This window comes from Phyllostomus discolor, chromosome 1, assembly GCF_004126475.2.
Source record: "Phyllostomus discolor isolate MPI-MPIP mPhyDis1 chromosome 1, mPhyDis1.pri.v3, whole genome shotgun sequence".
Classification (NCBI taxonomy): domain Eukaryota; kingdom Metazoa; phylum Chordata; class Mammalia; order Chiroptera; family Phyllostomidae; genus Phyllostomus; species Phyllostomus discolor.
In genome coordinates this window covers 143,423,157-143,438,186 of record NC_040903.2, presented here as the reverse complement: position 1 = coordinate 143,438,186, position 15,030 = coordinate 143,423,157, and the positions used below count along the sequence as shown (strand labels likewise).

Sequence of the window (15,030 nt, the reverse complement as noted above, 5' to 3'; positions counted from 1 at the left end):
CCGGGGGCCACCGTGTTGGCCAGGCCCCGGAGCTGCCTGCCCTACGTCGTGGAGGCACCCCAGGTCCGCAAGGTCCGGCTCCCTTCCACGGCCGAGGCAGGCGAGGAGGGAGCTGAGGCGCTCGACGCCTGTCCAGGCCACTCACGACAGCCCCGAGGGCGGGAGAAGCCGCCGGGGTGGTTGGGCTGGACGAGCAAGTTTAGGAACCAACTCAACCCCACCCGAGGTCTGAGAGCAGGGCTCCCAGGGCTGCGGTCAGGCTCCAGGGGCAATGCGGCGGCCACGCTGCGGGTGAGAGCGGGGAAGCTAGAACCGAGCCCTACGTCCTCTTCAAACTCGCCCAACTTGGCGAAAGGAGGCCAGGCTGACGGCAAAGGCCTGCAGGAGCGTGGCCGGGAGGATGCGTTGCCTGAGTGGCTGTTTTTGGCCCAGGCACGCTCACCCCCGGCGGCAAGGCGGTTCGCACTCACGCACACTCGCTCTCAGCACGCCCGGGGTCTCGGGGAGCCTCGATGGCACGCGGCACGGCTCGAATGGACGGGAGGGCCTTTCCAAAGCCACCAAAGAGGGGCTCACCCGGGCCCACTCGCCCTCCTCTGCCACTCGGCAGCAGAGTGCAGGGCCACCTGCGCCAGCTCCCACCCGCGGCTCCCTGCCCTCGGCGCCGCCTCGCCGTCCGCTCACGCGCAACCTGGACAGGTCTCTCGGCTCCCCAGAGCTCGGAGGAGCTCCCTGGTGTCTCTGGGAGCGCAGTGAAAGGCCACAAAGCAAAGGAGCAGAGAAGGCGAAGGAGGGGCAGGGGCCAGGGGTTTAGAGGTGGGGTGACACTAAGAGGGCTGGAAAGGCTCTGGGGATCGCGCGCGTGGCCTTTAGGCTCACCCCGGCTCTCCGCTCCCCTTCCCTCCCCTTCCCGGGCTCCAGGCTCCCTCTCAGCGCAGTTCCTTTCTCCTCCCCTCGGGCCCCTCCGCTCCGGCGGCGCGGGGCTCGGTCCGGGGATTGAGAGAAAGGAGGGAGGGGAAAAAGGGAGGGGAAGGGAAGGGGAGGGGAGGAGGAGTGAGGAGGACGCTCCCAAAGGCGGGTGTAGAGTTTCAAGCTCGGGACCTTCGGGCCAAACGGCACGCCCCCTCCCGGCCCTCTCCCCGGCGTTTTTCTTTCTTCCAGACGTCGCGGGGGCCCTCCGGTGGTCCAGTCCTCTCACTCCCGGGGGCTCGCCTCTCCCTGCCCCGCCCCCCCGATCTCCCCCCCGCCAGTCCCGCGCCTCTCTCTGCCTCCCTTTCATTAGCCCTACATCTGTCTTTCCCGTGGGAGGGAGCGCACTCCTTCCGCCCTTCTGGTGTCCTCCGTAGAGCCTCTCTTCTCCCTTGGCGTTGCCTTTGCAGGGGTGACAGGGTTAACGGCCTCTCCTGCGAGGGACAAGTGAGGGTCTGGGTCTGGACAGGCATCCTGGCCCTGGCGACAGAACGTAAAGCTTGAGTGTCTCGTCCCAGAGCGTCAGCCCGGCGAGTTGAGCTGCTTCTTACGCTCCTCTGCCAGTCTGAGCCTGTCCGCGGCCCTCTCCCTGGCACACTTCTGCGGCCATGAAGAGCAAGACAGGGGACCACGGGCACAAAAGGGCAGAACTGTTTCAGAGGAGCTGTGATCTGGCCTTCCAGGAGTTTCAGCTGAAAGGACAGGGCGCTTGGGCCTCCACGCCTCTCGTGCCGTCTTACTACTCTTTGATGTGTGTGCACTGTCTCTTTCTAGCTACCCTCCCCCATTCCTCCTCCCTTTTTTTCCTTTTGGGACACCACGCACATCAAGGCCTTGCAGAGGCTAGAGGGAAGCCTTCTGTCTTCTGTTTTTGAGGTATCTCACATTTAAAAAGTGATATGCCAAACGGGATTGAAAAGTTGTCTATTTTTAATATTTATGTTTTAAAAATTAACACTTCAAATTGTTGATGTAAGAAACATCCAGGCCTGTGGAGAATTTTTAGATGTTTATTTGAGCCACACTGAAGACAACGTGGGGAAGCAAGATCTCAAATGCTCATGGGAGTGACAGTTTTGCAGTTTTCTTTTATACATTTGGAATTAACGAGAGAAGTTAAGGAAGATTACTCGAAGGTGGGAGAAAGCAAGGTATGGGATAGTTAACTAGATTATGTGCTCCCTTGAGGGTGGCCTCGCCTTCCCCAGGTCTGGAAAAGAAGATTACCGGTACTTCTGGCATTTCAAAGGTGTGTTAACCTAGAGCAATGGGCAAGGCTTGCTTAAAAACCTTTACCAAAGAAGTTATAAGCCTGGGGCGTGACTACCCACTGTGACCTGCTCAGTTAGGAATTTATGATCAGATCTCCCTACAGAGGTTATTTTCAGTCACTGCATTTGTTGGTATCCCCTTGTACATCCACAAAACACAAAAAATAGACTATGTATAACCTCATTTGGTATCGCATATCTAATTAACATTGCAAATCTAATTTAAGGTCCTTTGTGAACCTTAGGCCTTGGGTAGATGGATAAGCCCCTCTCCACAGTCCATAGGCCCACAGACATTTCCCAGTGTGGGAAGGAGGTGAGGATACCTGCTTTGACTGGTATTCTGAGAATACCACCCCTTCTTCCTTCCCTATTGCCTGGGCACATACGCTCTGCAGCCCTGGCTGGTATGGCTTGGTGGATGGAGTGTTAGCCGGTTCGATTCCCAGTCAGGGCACATGCCTGGGGTATGGGCTAGGTCCCCAGTAGGGGGTGCGTGAGAGGCAACCACACACTGATGTTTCTTTCCCTCTCTCCGTTCCCCTCTGTCTAAAAATAAGTAAATAAATAAAATGTTTTTTAAAATAATAAACATAAATAAAATATTTTAAAAAGCCAGAAATCTCTAAAGAAATTAAAAAAGAAAGAAAGAACCCTTTGCAGAGGGAGGGGTAATACCTATGGGATGAACATGAGGATGGACAATATTGGTTCTGGGCTTGGCTCAGAGATGGGAGTACGGACCTCCGCGTGGGGCTGGGAATCCTGAACAAACTCAGACTCTGTCAGAATGGCAGAGGAACTTTTAAATTTCCAGGTACATCTACAGGGAGAGTTCCCCCATCCCAGCTCCAGCCTGGTCCAACTTTCTGCAGACCCCAGCCCTAGGAGGCCTGGCTGGGTAGAGCACACACCAGAAGGCAGTGGCTCTGTGATCTCTGCCCAGGGGACTGCGCAGGGGAACGCTCTGACTGGCACACTGGAAATGGATAGAGGCCAAAAAAGGTAAGCAGTAAGGAAGCTCCAGAACCAGGTAAAGTTGTTGTTTGGGAGGTGGACAATGGGGTCTAATACTTGGGGAAACGTAGGTGTGGGCAGCAGAGTGCAAATCTGCAGGAAAAGAAGACTGCCCCCGAGCAGAGACCGTCAGACTTGGAGGTGAATCCTGGTTTATAAGCTGTGTGATCTTGGTCAAGTTATACAACATATCTGAGTCTCAGCTCCTCATCTGTAACAGGGACTTCAGGGAAGAGTGAGTATGTGTAAAGTGCCCTGCACCGTGCTGATTTCCCTCCATGGCTTTTCCTCTTCACCCTGGCTCTCCCCGCAACTTGTGCTTTCATGAAAGATGAAAGGGTTTTTTGCTGAGGGCAGGAAGAACCTTTCCCTCCTCTTGTACCTCGTCCTTGCCCTCTCTTTCACAGAGGTTTAAGATGATTCTAACTTGTTCAGGGAGAGCTATGGGGTCCAGGTTAAGTTAGAGAAAGCCCAGGCTGGATGGACAGCTAAGACCTGGGAGGCAGCCTCAGGCAGCCAGGCCCTTAGCTTCGAGGTCTGCCTTTGCTATCTATGTTCAGAGGAAGAAACTAAGGAACCCCTCCGTCTGGCTTTCTGGGTCTCAGTCTTCTCTCCCCTCGCCAGCAGGGCCAACCTGCTGGTCTCTCTGTCACCCCTCCCTGACTTCCTTGGCCTATTCGTGTTCTTCCTGCCACTCAAAACTTCTCAGGTGCTCATGAATTCTAGTTCTTCTTCCTTTGGGCCCCCCCGAGCAATCCAGATTGCCTGGGTTCTAATCCTGCTTCCAACACTAGCTAGTTACTTCAGCAAGCTACATGACCTCTTGGAGCCTCCAGTTTCCTGTCTATAAAGTGGGATAATAACGGAACTCATGATGTATAAATGTTGGGTAAGAGCAACTACTATTGTTATTTGATGTCAGCCCCTAGTCGGGGGAGAAGAATATCAAGGACACAACGCCTGCTTTTGAGAAACTCACGTTGTCGAGATCGTGCTTGAATCCAGCCAATACTTCCCGCTGACCTTGGAATAAAACCCAAATGCCGTGCCCCACCACAGCACCCTATGTGATCTGGCCCTGCCCACCTCTTCCACTTCATCTCATCTCACTCTCCCCCCCATCCTTTGTTCTCTATCCACATTGTCTTTTCTGTTTCCCAGATATACTCATCTGCTTCCTGCGTCCAGGACTCTGCATGTCCCACTACCTCTGCCTGGACCACTCATCCTCAGAGAGGCCTTCCTTGACTTTCTAAATTAAAGCTACCCCCTGTCCCCATAACTTGTTACCTCATAACTCTGTTTCATTGTCTTCATAGCACTTACTATTATCAGAAATGATCTGTTCCTTATTTATTGTCTGTCTCCTCCTGAGATGGAAGTTTCCTGAGGCAGGAACCTTATCTGGCTTGTCCTCCTCTGCATTCCTGCTACTTAAAATAGTGTCTCGTACTCTGGTTTCTCTTCAGATCTTATAAATCTTTCGCCCTTTAAAATAGTGTCTGGTGTGAAGTACAATAGATGCTCAATGCACATTTGGTGAATGGATAAACGAACAGGGGCAGCCCTGACTGTATGACAGAGCTGAGTAAGCCATGGGCCCTGCCCTCTGGGGAGATACAGGCACCCAGCTGGAGAGGGAGTAGTGGGGCTTCTTGTTCTGTGCAGTCCTATTCTCAGTGTGTCTCCCAGGCCAGGCAGGGTTCTCTTTGAAGGCAGGTTCCCAAGCCTAAGTGTCTTTGCAACTAAAGGTGATGCTACAGACTATCAGCAACCAATGCCATTACCACGTATCACTCGGTGCATGAAGCAGTGCTCTGGAGGCCCTATCCCAGCCAGGCCTTTAGTTGCAGGACCACGAGGAGGCTGTGATAGGTAGGGGTGGCTCTGGGCTGAGGATATCATCAATTTACCAGCAGGGGCAGAGGTATTTCAGCCTTTTACCCAACAGTGTCCCTGCCTCACAGCAGGTGAGCGGAGATGAGCTTCAGTAAACTTTGCTGAGTCCTGTGGCTTCAGCACTATTTCAGGAGCTGAGGTCCAGGGCAGCTAAGCTGGTTGGCACTATTGTGGCCATCCAGGTTAAACCCCTGCCACCCCCAACACACACAAACTTGTACAGATAAGGAGGAAGGAGCAGAGAGGCCCCAAGCTCAAGAGCAGATCAGAGGGAGAGTCAGGACTACAAGGGAGCAGGTGAAGATGTGAGTGACTTTCTGAGAAAGGGCAGGACAGTGGTGCTCTAGCTTTCTGCACGCCCCAGGCACTTTTCCTGACCGAGGACCACGTCTTCTCTGCCCTTTCCTGCTGGGCACTTATCTCTCTTCCCAGGGGCACAAGGGTGGGTCTCCCACCAGGTCAGGCCCAGGCAGGTGAGAATACCCTGGGAGGCATCCTTGATATCAGGTGCTGAGTGAACTTTTCTTTGCTCCCACCTCTGGTATTCTCCCCATTGCTACACCCATCTCCCACACCCCCAAGGATTCCCTGGAAGCTGAAGTGACTCAGGGATTCCAAAACTAGTCATCCCAGGAGGAAAACCTTCTGGAAAATGTTTCTCACTGCAGGGAGTTACCCTAAGGAATCCCACAGAGACACTACTGAGATAAGGGCAGAGGCTGAGCAGGTGGGTGGGGCAGGGGTGCGTGGCTCACAGCATGCTTCTCTGTCAGGCCTGATCATCCCTGGGGGAGACTGTGTGTGTGTAGGAGCCCTGCCTCTGCCTTTCAGGGGTTTCCTCAGAGAAGGTCCTGCTACAGAGGCAGGGGGACACCCCAAAGGCCTCTCCTGAAGGTCAATGTCATCGGCAAACATGTGAGGCTTTTGCAACACCAGCAAGTAATAAGTATCTAGGATCACTTCCAGCTCTTTTGAGCACCCCTCCCTGGACTGGGGCAATGGGTTGGGGTGTGGGTTTGGTCTGATGTCAGGTTCTGGGGGTCTGATTGGTTTGGGGGAGACCCACAGGGATTCAGGTCTTCTGGAAGAGCACTGCTCTTGCAGAGCCTTTTCTGGTGTCAGCAGTTGCTCGTGCCAGACCCAAGGCTGGGAATGGCAGTGAGGGGCAGTGGACCCCAGCCAGCAGGGTTGAATACCTGAGTGGCAAGAATGGTCTGTGGCCTCAGACAGGTTTAGGTGAGACCTGTCCCAGCCAAAGTCCAGGTGAGCAGAAGAGCATTTATGCGGGGACTTCCCTTCCCTTTGCAGCCAACCAGGGACTGCACAGTGTGGCACCTCCACGCCAGGAGCTTGGGTTTGGAGTGGGTCAGGGCTAGAGTGGAAAACCAGCTCCACCCCTTCCTGAGTGACCTTGAGGAGGCTACTAAATTTCTGTGGGTCTCAGTTTCCTCATCTTAACATGAGATAATAGGAATAAGAGTTTCCACCTCGTGGTGTTACTGGAAGGTAAAATGAGCTAATGCACGTACAGGCCTTGACACCATCCTGGCATGTGACACCCAGACCTGAGGGACCAACAGAGTGTGGGAGTGAGCGTGTCTGGGAGCTCACGGGTGAAGAGGCGGGCAGTGGGGCAGGGTGACGGACTCCCGACTCAGTGCTCTCTTAAGTGCCCCTGCCTTCCAGCAGCCACTTGTTTGCCCAGAGCCCTGCCCCACTCCCAGGTCCAGGGCCCTCCCTCACCAGACAGCTTCTCCCAGTCCTCCAGCATGCCCCTTGACCTCATCACTACTACACTTTGGCCCTGTTTTGCCTTAAAGCAGCAATTTTCAACGGGTGCACGGAGATACACTGGTGCACCGCAAGAATTTTTGAAACATGCAGTGCCTGACTATTTAGTCAGGGGCACTGACCTCTCTTTACTTAGACTGTCAAATTCAAAATGACAACAGCCAACACAAAAATAGCCGCCCAGTGTGAATAAATCAAAATTATACCTATTTTTTTGTCAGAGTGGCAAAAAATGTAATATAGTTTTTGGTGTGCTGCAGAATTTTAGTAACTAGTTTATGTGTGCCACAAGAAGAAGAAGGTTGAAAATCGTTGCCCTAAAGCATTTGAAGGATTCCCCTTCACTCTACAGTTAGTTATTCCTGGTTCTCTTTATTATGTCCTGTGTCCTTGGTTACAAGAGGAGTATTTTCTAAGGGAAAGCACATGCAAATCAGGAAACATCATTCCAGAGGAAATGTCAATATACGGAGTGTGTACGAGTGGGGGCGGGTAGCGGGTGTGGGGTTTGGGGGGTCAGTGGTGGGCATGAGGGAAAAGGTGCGGAGGGAAGAAGGCTCTGGCTGGCCTGCCCTCAGCACCGAGCCTCTCGGGCTGGGTGGTCCCTGGGGTCAGGCCCAGCTTGAGCCATTGTGAACACAACTGTGCCCCCTCAGCCCATGGTCCCAAACCCCAGCCAGGTGGGCTTATCTCACGGCCTGAGAGCAGCAGCCACCCCCACCAAGACCTTGTCCCCAGAGCCCCATGAGTGGGGGTGGGGACAGGCTGGTCCCTGGAACTGGGACCTCCTGTGGGGTGTTAGACGAGTCAGTTACCAGGCCCCTCCTCTTCTTGGCTCTACCTTCTCACTTGCGCAACGGGACAGTCACCCACAGCTTCTGCCGTCAGATCTTGCACATCCAGCCACCAAGCTGATGGGGTGGGGTCTTTCTGGCAGTCGTGTGGGGTCATGGAAAGGGCAGGGATAGGGATTTGGGTGGCCACCGGAGAGGGTGAGGGTGGGTTAGGGAGCAGGTGACAGACAGTGGAGAGAGTCATAGATGATGGGGGTCATAGAAGTTGGGGTCATTGAAGATGAGGACAGGGTCAGAGAACAGAAGGGTTGATGGTTCACAAGGGGTAGAGTGGAAATGCTCACTAAGGTGGCTGATCAGGAGGACTTCTGGGAAGAAAGGGAATGGTGCAGACAAGAGGCTAAGTGGGAGCAGCAGAGACCATGAAAATGAGGCCCCTTGAAGAGAGGCCAGGTAATGTTTCCTAATTTTGGCTACCAAGCTAATCAGAGAAATTCCCATAATGCCAGTTTTCAAAGTCTCAGAAGAGCAAAATACTATTGCTTTGAGTCCACGCAAACAACAAAATTTACCCGATTCGTTTCCAGGCTTACGATGATGTTCATCACAACTTCCATGAGTACAGCATTTTAAACAGCTTTGGAAAAACCTGTCAGGTTTTCTTTGGTTTTGTTTTGTTTTGTTTTGTTTTTTAATCTCAGGTTACTCCCTCCAAAAGGTAGTGGAAATAAATTTGAATAAACAAAACAGGTTTGCTGAAAATAAAACCAGGACTCCTCAACTGCTCTAACCAGCCTGCTTCCACAGGGCCCTGCCTGTCAGCCTGCACAGCACTGAGCTGGGAGAGCAGCATCCGGCATTCAGCATGTACCAGGTGGGTGTGCAGAGGCCGGGTGGGGATGGTGCCAAGTGGGAAAGCAGCAGAGAGGTTGGGCTCCGAGGTTTGGGGCTGGAGGTCAGGTGGAGCTAGAAACCAGGATCTCAGGGAACAGCTGGGAGAGGGGCACCCAGACTAGATGGGAGCAGTTGTCTCACTGACCTTTCCCTACAGGTGGTTGCCTTCTTAGCAGTAGTCATGGGAGCCCACGCTCTCAATCTACGGCTTCAGAAAGACTGCATCCTCTGGCCCAACTGCTTCCCCAGCCAAGGACAGGACCCCACTGAAGAGCTGCTGAAGTTGGACTCAGTGCTCATGCCTCCTCCAGAGGCTGGCAGCCTTGCCCACCACCCAGTATCCTGCAGGGCCAGCGAAGATGGACCCCTCAACAGCAGGTCCATCTCCCCCTGGAGATATGAGTGAGTCTGCTGTCCCCTCCTGAGTTCTTGCATATGTACCGGGCAGGGTATGTGTGAGGGGCCAAGGGAGATCTACCCAGTTCCAGCCTATCGGCTCCTTTTTATCTCAGAGAGGCCATAAAGATTTGGGTGTTAGTCTGGGTCCTAGCTCTGACTCTTATTGGGCAACCCTGTGCCCATCACTCAAGGCTTCAAAGCTCGGGTTATTTTTCATCTGTAAAGTGAGATAATACCACACAGGCTCATGTGAAGATCATATGAAATAATATATGTAAAATCTATATGTAGTACATAGAATGTCGTTTCTCTCCTCTTCTCCTCCTTCACCCTACAGTGGCCATGCTTTTATAACTAGAATATCAGGGAATCATGGTATGATACAGGCAAGAAGCATCCCAATGCCAAATGCTTTGTTTGCCCTGGGACGTGAGTGGGTTAGAAATATACCAAGATAAGGAATACCAGCTGCTTGGGGGCAGCTGGGTGGCTGGAGCACCAGGTTGCTTACCTAGGAACGTGGGCAGTCTTAGTCTTTCACTCAGTGCACCACACAAATGTTAGCATTCTCTATTCGTGCCATGATGTGAAAAATATCAGGAAGCACTGAAATAGAGACAATGAAGCAAACTACTAGAAATTAGGCCTTAGGGATCCTAAACACATTTCTCCTTCTGTCTTGTCCTCACAGGGTGTCTGCGTTTTCACTCCTCACAAGCCTAGTCTGGCTTACCCTTGGCTTTAGGGATGAAGGGAGAGTTCAGTGGGTAGGGAGGGGGTCGGCTCTGATTGAGACTAGATCCAGGGTGGAGACTGCTAATCACCACACTTTGAAGTGGTTTCAGAAGGCTGGTGGGGTCCTGGGCTAAATGTGAAGGGTAGAAGCCCCTTTGGGACGGCTGGGGGGCAGACGGCTAACTGGGCTGGGGTCCAGATCCCTTATTGGGAGGCTGTGAGATCCTGATAACCACTCAGGTGGTCTTCCCCAAAGGTTCTTTGCAACACTCGTCCCCCAAGCTGCTCCTCAGAGAGAAATCGATGATGTCCAGGTATGGGTGAAGCAGCTCCAGCCCCGACCCCTCATAGACTCACAATGTGCTCAGCACGTTAAAGCCTGCCGGAAGTCAGCAGGAAAGAAACCATTAAACTCATTCAATCACAGAACCCTTTTCTGGCAAGGTACTTATAAGGGAACCCACTTTGGAAAATTCTGTGCTAGCCGAGCCCTAGCTTCTGAGGGCTTGTCTACATGGACAGTGGTCTTACAACCTAGTAGCTATTTCTTGCTAGGCTTCTGGAGTCCCCTCACTCCAGGGCCCAGTGTGCGTATCGGACAGCGGAGCTGGTCTGGTGGAGACTCGGGCAGGAGCCTTCTGGCTTCGCTCTGCCTCCCTTAGGGTTCCAGGGCCAGTTGGACAGCGATGTTCCCCTGCTGACCCTCACAGTAGGGGAAGATAAACCCCAGAGAGAAGGGGGTGATTTGTCCAAAGTCATGCAGCAAGTGGGTGCCAGAGCTAGGGCAAGAAGCCAGGCCTCCCGACCACACCATTTCCTTCCTCTGGCATTTTCACCCTCCCTGGCCGCTCCCTGCTTCTGGCCTAGGCCCTCCTGCCCAGCCAGCTTCCCTCCAGGGCCTGACCGACTGGTGCCATCCCCACAGGTTGGACAGGGACTTGAACCGGCTCCCCCAGGACCTGTACCACGCCCGTTGCCTGTGTCCACACTGCGTCAGCCTACAGACAGGCTCCCACATGGACCCCCTGGGCAACTCGGTGCTGCTCTACCACAACCAGACCGTCTTCTATCGCCGGCCATGCCCCGGAGAGCGGGGCACAAGTGATGGCTACTGCCTGGAACGCAGGCTCTACCGTGTCTCCTTGGCTTGTGTGTGCGTGCGGCCTCGTGTGATGGCTTAGTCATGCTGCCCATGGCTGGTCCCCCGTGGAACGCTGGAGTTGGGTGTGCAACTGTCTACTACGGTGAGCCCGGACGCCGAAGTGCTCACCCCTCCGAAGCATCACCTGGAGCAGCAGGATCGTGGGGCAGAATGGGGACTTTAGAAGAAGACACACTTTGCACTTTTTGGAGTGGATGGGAAATGCAGGGGAAGTGAAGGGAGCCACAGCTGCGGTGGCCTCTGGAAGCTGGTGTCCAGTATCCTGGCATTTCCTCTCAAAAAGGCTTTCAAAGCTCTGCCCATTCCTGGAGGCCACCACCTCGTCTCTTCCTTTCCTTCCACCCCAGCTGTCATCGTGAGCACAGGCACTTTCTTGATATTTCCCCTCTTGCCAACAGAGAGCCCCTCATTTCGCTTATTTGTTCATTTGTTCATTCGTTCACTCATTCATTCATTCACTCATCAAACACTCAATGAGCACATTACTGGTCTTCTGACATGGGTGACTCTGAGGAAGAGGCTGTTATCGATAATGGCGAGACTTATCCAAATAAATAATCTATATTTAAAAGTGGCTTAATTTGTCTTTAGCATCCTGGTGCCTGAACATCTTGTGGTCCCCAGCCCAGTCCTTGTTCTGCCCCACGGTCAGCCCTCACCTATCACTGTCTCCAGAGTTTCCACTGTGGCCTCCCATCCTTCTCCTTCTCTGGCTCCTCGGTCCATCCCTGAACACCAGGGTGGGGGTCAGGCCACCCTCCTGGTATACTGGAGAGACAGAGGCCCATTGAGGCACTGCAGCAGGAACAGAGCACCCCCTTGTCCCCCCAACAATCTGCCTTTGTCCTCTGTCTTGGCTGCTACAGCTGGGCCCTGGGGGTGCTGCTGGGCGTGCTCCAGCTCCCACCGTCCCTAAAAGGAAAAGGGAGAAAAGATGGGCCAAGGAAGAGGGATAAGGTTAGGGGAGGGGATGCAAACTTCTTCAGGCTTAGGTCCTTGGGGTTCCTAGACCAGCCCCGTTTCTTGGCTCCAGTCCCAACTCCTCCCGGTCTCTACAGACCTCCTCCCCGTCCTCCCTTGTCCAAGTAAGGGGAGGTTTGGCCACTCCTCCCCAGCCCCTCCCCTCCCCATGTGCCTCCTGGGGGTTGGTGCAGACACCAGCGGGGCAGCTGAGTGGAAGGCCCATCTGGGCAGGACTCCACCAGCGGCTGCCTTCTCCTAGGACCCCCACAGCAGGGCTGCACGCTTCACTTTCAGGTTTCTCAAAGCGCTTTCCTTCTTCTGTCTGCTTCCCTGTCCTGCCAGGTTTCCGTCTTCCTGTTTCCCTTCCTGGGCTGCTGGCAGTGAGGGGCTGTGCCCGGTGGGCCTTGTGGAGATGCTCAGTGCTCTGGATCGCCGGGACCGGCCTCTTGAAGAGGGGTCAGCTGCAGGGCTCCAGGGCTTTGCTGTGGACAAGACCTTCCTCTCTTCCCTGAAAGGCATCCTGCTGGAAACTGAGCTGGTAACAACAGCCACCCCAACCTGGCGCCTCCACATCTCCTAGCCCTGGCCCCCCTGCCCCATCCCCCCTTCCCAGGCTTTCTGGGCACCACTCCTATGCCCAGCTGCCCCTCCTTCATCGCCTCCCTGCGTTCCTGTTGCCTCTGCATCTGGAGGTAGTTACAGTAGGTCTCTGTTGGGGCAGCTAGGATTAAAGTTAGACAGGACAGCTTTGTGGGACATTGAGGGGGTGCAAGACACAGGGACGGGACGAGGGTACCAGCAGCCTCTTTCCTGGGCTCTAAGATGGCCTCTTCTTGGCATGGACTTCTTGGGAAGTCCAGCTATCTAAAACGGCAGAATTCCTGCAGCCCTGTTGTTTCTGTTTCTGCTCCCTGTGAACATCTGCTCCCAGGAAAGGATCTTCCCCTAGTCACTTAGCAAGGCCTTGGTGTAAAGGCAATTCTTCTGCGCATATGCCATCCTGCAGGGCCAGAGCTGAAGGGACCCCCAGAATCTACCATGGAGCATTTGTCTTCTAAACCTCATCCCTTGCCATGGAGCCACAGGCTTCAGGCCTTGTTAGAGAAGTTTGAGGCATCCGGGAGAAAGGATCGTGGGGCGCAGGCTGATGCCTGGGGCACAGGGCTGGTGCAGGCATGACTCCGGGGGGTGGCATTCACACTGTGTTCTGTGCCCCAGGAGGACACCACACGGCTAGGCCTGCTGGGATGCTGGGGCAGGAGGCAGCTGGCTATCCCTGAACTAAAAGATTTGAATCCTCCTGGGCTGGCAGAGGTGGGAGGCGGGAGCCTGTCCCTGGACGAAAGCCATGGAATATGGTTCCTGCCACGAGGGATGGAGAGACCTCCAAGGACAGGTGGTGGGGGACAGCCTGGCGGGGGGGGGGCTCCTGAGGAGAGGAAGGCCAAGGCCAGGGCGTGCCTGTGTCTCCTTCCTGGCAAGTCCACACACTTGGTCCCGCAGGCCCTGACCTTCATCATCTTCATCTGTTTCACCGCCTCCATCTCCGCCTACATGGCCGCGGCACTGCTCGAGTTCTTTATCACCCTCGCCTTCCTCTTCCTCTATGCGACGCAGTACTACCAGCGTTTTGATCGGCTGAACTGGCCCTGCCTGGTGAGGGACCCCACCTACCCCACCCCATTCTGCTCTCTTTCTTCTCCTCTGAGCTTGGGAGTTTCCCTTTCCTCTCCCAGCCTCTCTCCTTTACTTGGGCCCCTCAACCCCAGCTGAGCTTTGCCCCAAGCTGTGCCCTGTACTCAAAAACTGCTTTGACCTACACAGATTCACAGCTGCTGGGCCACTGACAGTGAGGACACACATCCTTTAGATATGCTCTCCCACCTGTTAAAGGCCCAGCCCCAGCCCTGCCCTGCTCTCCTGAGCCTCCTGGCTGGCACCCCCCAGACGTGCCCCTTGGCTCCAGCTGCTGAGCTTGGGTCAGCCATACCCGGACCTCTGGCTTTCTGTCTTGGTCACTCTGCATTCATTTGCATCCCTTCCCTGGATAATATGTGAACTCCCTCCCTCTTTTTCTCTGTTTAGTGCTTTATGTAGAGTCCAGGAATATCTTTATGCAGGAATTCAGTGCCTGAGGGCCAAGTGCTGACTAGCCTGGAAAGTTCAGGGGGATAACCCTGTACTCTGACTTCCTTTTGACCTGGAATCTTGGCCCCTCCAGGACTTCCTCCGCTGTGTCAGCGCCATCATCATCTTCCTAGTAGTCTCCTTTGCAGCTGTGACCTCCCGAGATGGAGCTGCCATTGCTGCTTTTGTGAGTCCAATGGCCCCAAATCTCTTCAGTTCCCTAAGGACCTCTAACTGGTGCTACCCACTTCCTGTGCCTCCCCCACCCAGGCCCCTCTCCCTAATACCAGACGGCCTTTGTGATGCCATCCCCACTCCTGCTCCACAGGTTTTTGGCATCATCCTGGTTTCCGTCTTTGCCTATGATGCCTTCAAGATTTACCGAACTGACATTGTGCCCAGGGCCACCCAGGGTGAGTGCCTGTGCTCTGGAAGAGGAGGTGCCCCCACCCCCTGCCCCAGCTGTCCCAGCCTGATGTGCCCTTCCCTGCCTGGCTCCATTTTCACAGGGGACCAACAGTGACCCCAAGGCTACAGCCAGACCAAGGGGACAGTGGAGTCCAGGCACATCTCTCTTGGATTCACCAACCCTCTAGCCTGCTGTCCCCCACCCCAGATCTGCAGAGATGAAGACTGGCCTGAGAAGCCACAGGGACTTGTGTGTGGGCCTGATGCTCTAAGATATGGCTCCTGATGAAGCTGGACTGAAGAGGGGTATTATGGAGGGAGGAGTGGGCAGGAGAAAGCCGGTTATTCCCAAATTAAAAGATTCGAATCCTACTGGTCAGTCTTTTCCTTCCCTAGGAATTAAGCATATCAGGAATCCAAGGAGTGTTCATGAAAATGTTACCTGGAGCAGGTCATAGTCCTTCTCTGGGACCAGGTCTCAGTCATGAGGAAGTGGGGGGCTAGAATGAAGAGGCTGAAGACATTCTCAACACAAAACTTTCATGCCTCAGCCCTTTGTGTGCAAGGCCACTTTGTGGTGTGCCTGATGTCTGGGCACCTG

At 54.2% G+C, this 15,030-nt stretch overlaps 2 protein-coding genes across 4 annotated transcripts; both read left to right on the top strand.

The window, feature by feature from the left end:
* Positions 1-7,938: 7,938 nt before the first annotated feature.
* Positions 7,939-11,468, top strand: IL25 (interleukin 25). Its single transcript, XM_028506285.2, has 3 exons — positions 7,939-8,615; positions 8,793-9,037; positions 10,695-11,468. The coding sequence occupies exons 1-3, from the start codon at positions 8,607-8,609 to the stop codon at positions 10,948-10,950; spliced, it is 510 nt and encodes a 169-aa protein (XP_028362086.2). The 5' UTR covers positions 7,939-8,606; the 3' UTR covers positions 10,951-11,468.
* Positions 11,469-12,051: 583 nt separating this feature from the next.
* On the top strand, positions 12,052-14,801 carry CMTM5 (CKLF like MARVEL transmembrane domain containing 5). Of its 3 annotated transcripts, none has more exons than XM_028507241.2 (5): positions 12,052-12,432; positions 13,398-13,550; positions 14,116-14,208; positions 14,350-14,434; positions 14,531-14,801. In XM_028507241.2, the coding sequence occupies exons 1-5, from the start codon at positions 12,307-12,309 to the stop codon at positions 14,542-14,544; spliced, it is 471 nt and encodes a 156-aa protein (XP_028363042.1). In that variant the 5' UTR covers positions 12,052-12,306; the 3' UTR covers positions 14,545-14,801. The 3 variants fall into 3 exon arrangements, with proteins under 3 accessions (XP_028363042.1, XP_035886117.1, XP_028363043.1); XM_036030224.1 differs by having other exon boundaries at positions 12,127-12,432; positions 14,638-14,801; XM_028507242.2 differs by lacking the exon at positions 13,398-13,550 and having other exon boundaries at positions 12,127-12,432.
* Positions 14,802-15,030: the final 229 nt, after the last annotated feature.

Excerpts from the sequence above, each read along its gene's own strand:
- IL25 (XM_028506285.2), top strand. Across the intron at positions 9,038-10,694 it reads ATCTCCCCCTGGAGATATGA|GTTGGACAGGGACTTGAACC; the intron begins GTGAGTCTGCTG and ends CCATCCCCACAG.
- CMTM5 (XM_028507241.2), top strand. The coding sequence starts at position 12,307 with ATGCTCAGTGCTCTGGATCGCCGGGACCGGCCTCTTGAAGAGGGGTCA. Across the intron at positions 12,433-13,397 it reads TCCTGCTGGAAACTGAGCTG|GCCCTGACCTTCATCATCTT; the intron begins GTAACAACAGCC and ends TTGGTCCCGCAG. Across the intron at positions 14,209-14,349 it reads GAGCTGCCATTGCTGCTTTT|GTTTTTGGCATCATCCTGGT; the intron begins GTGAGTCCAATG and ends CCTGCTCCACAG.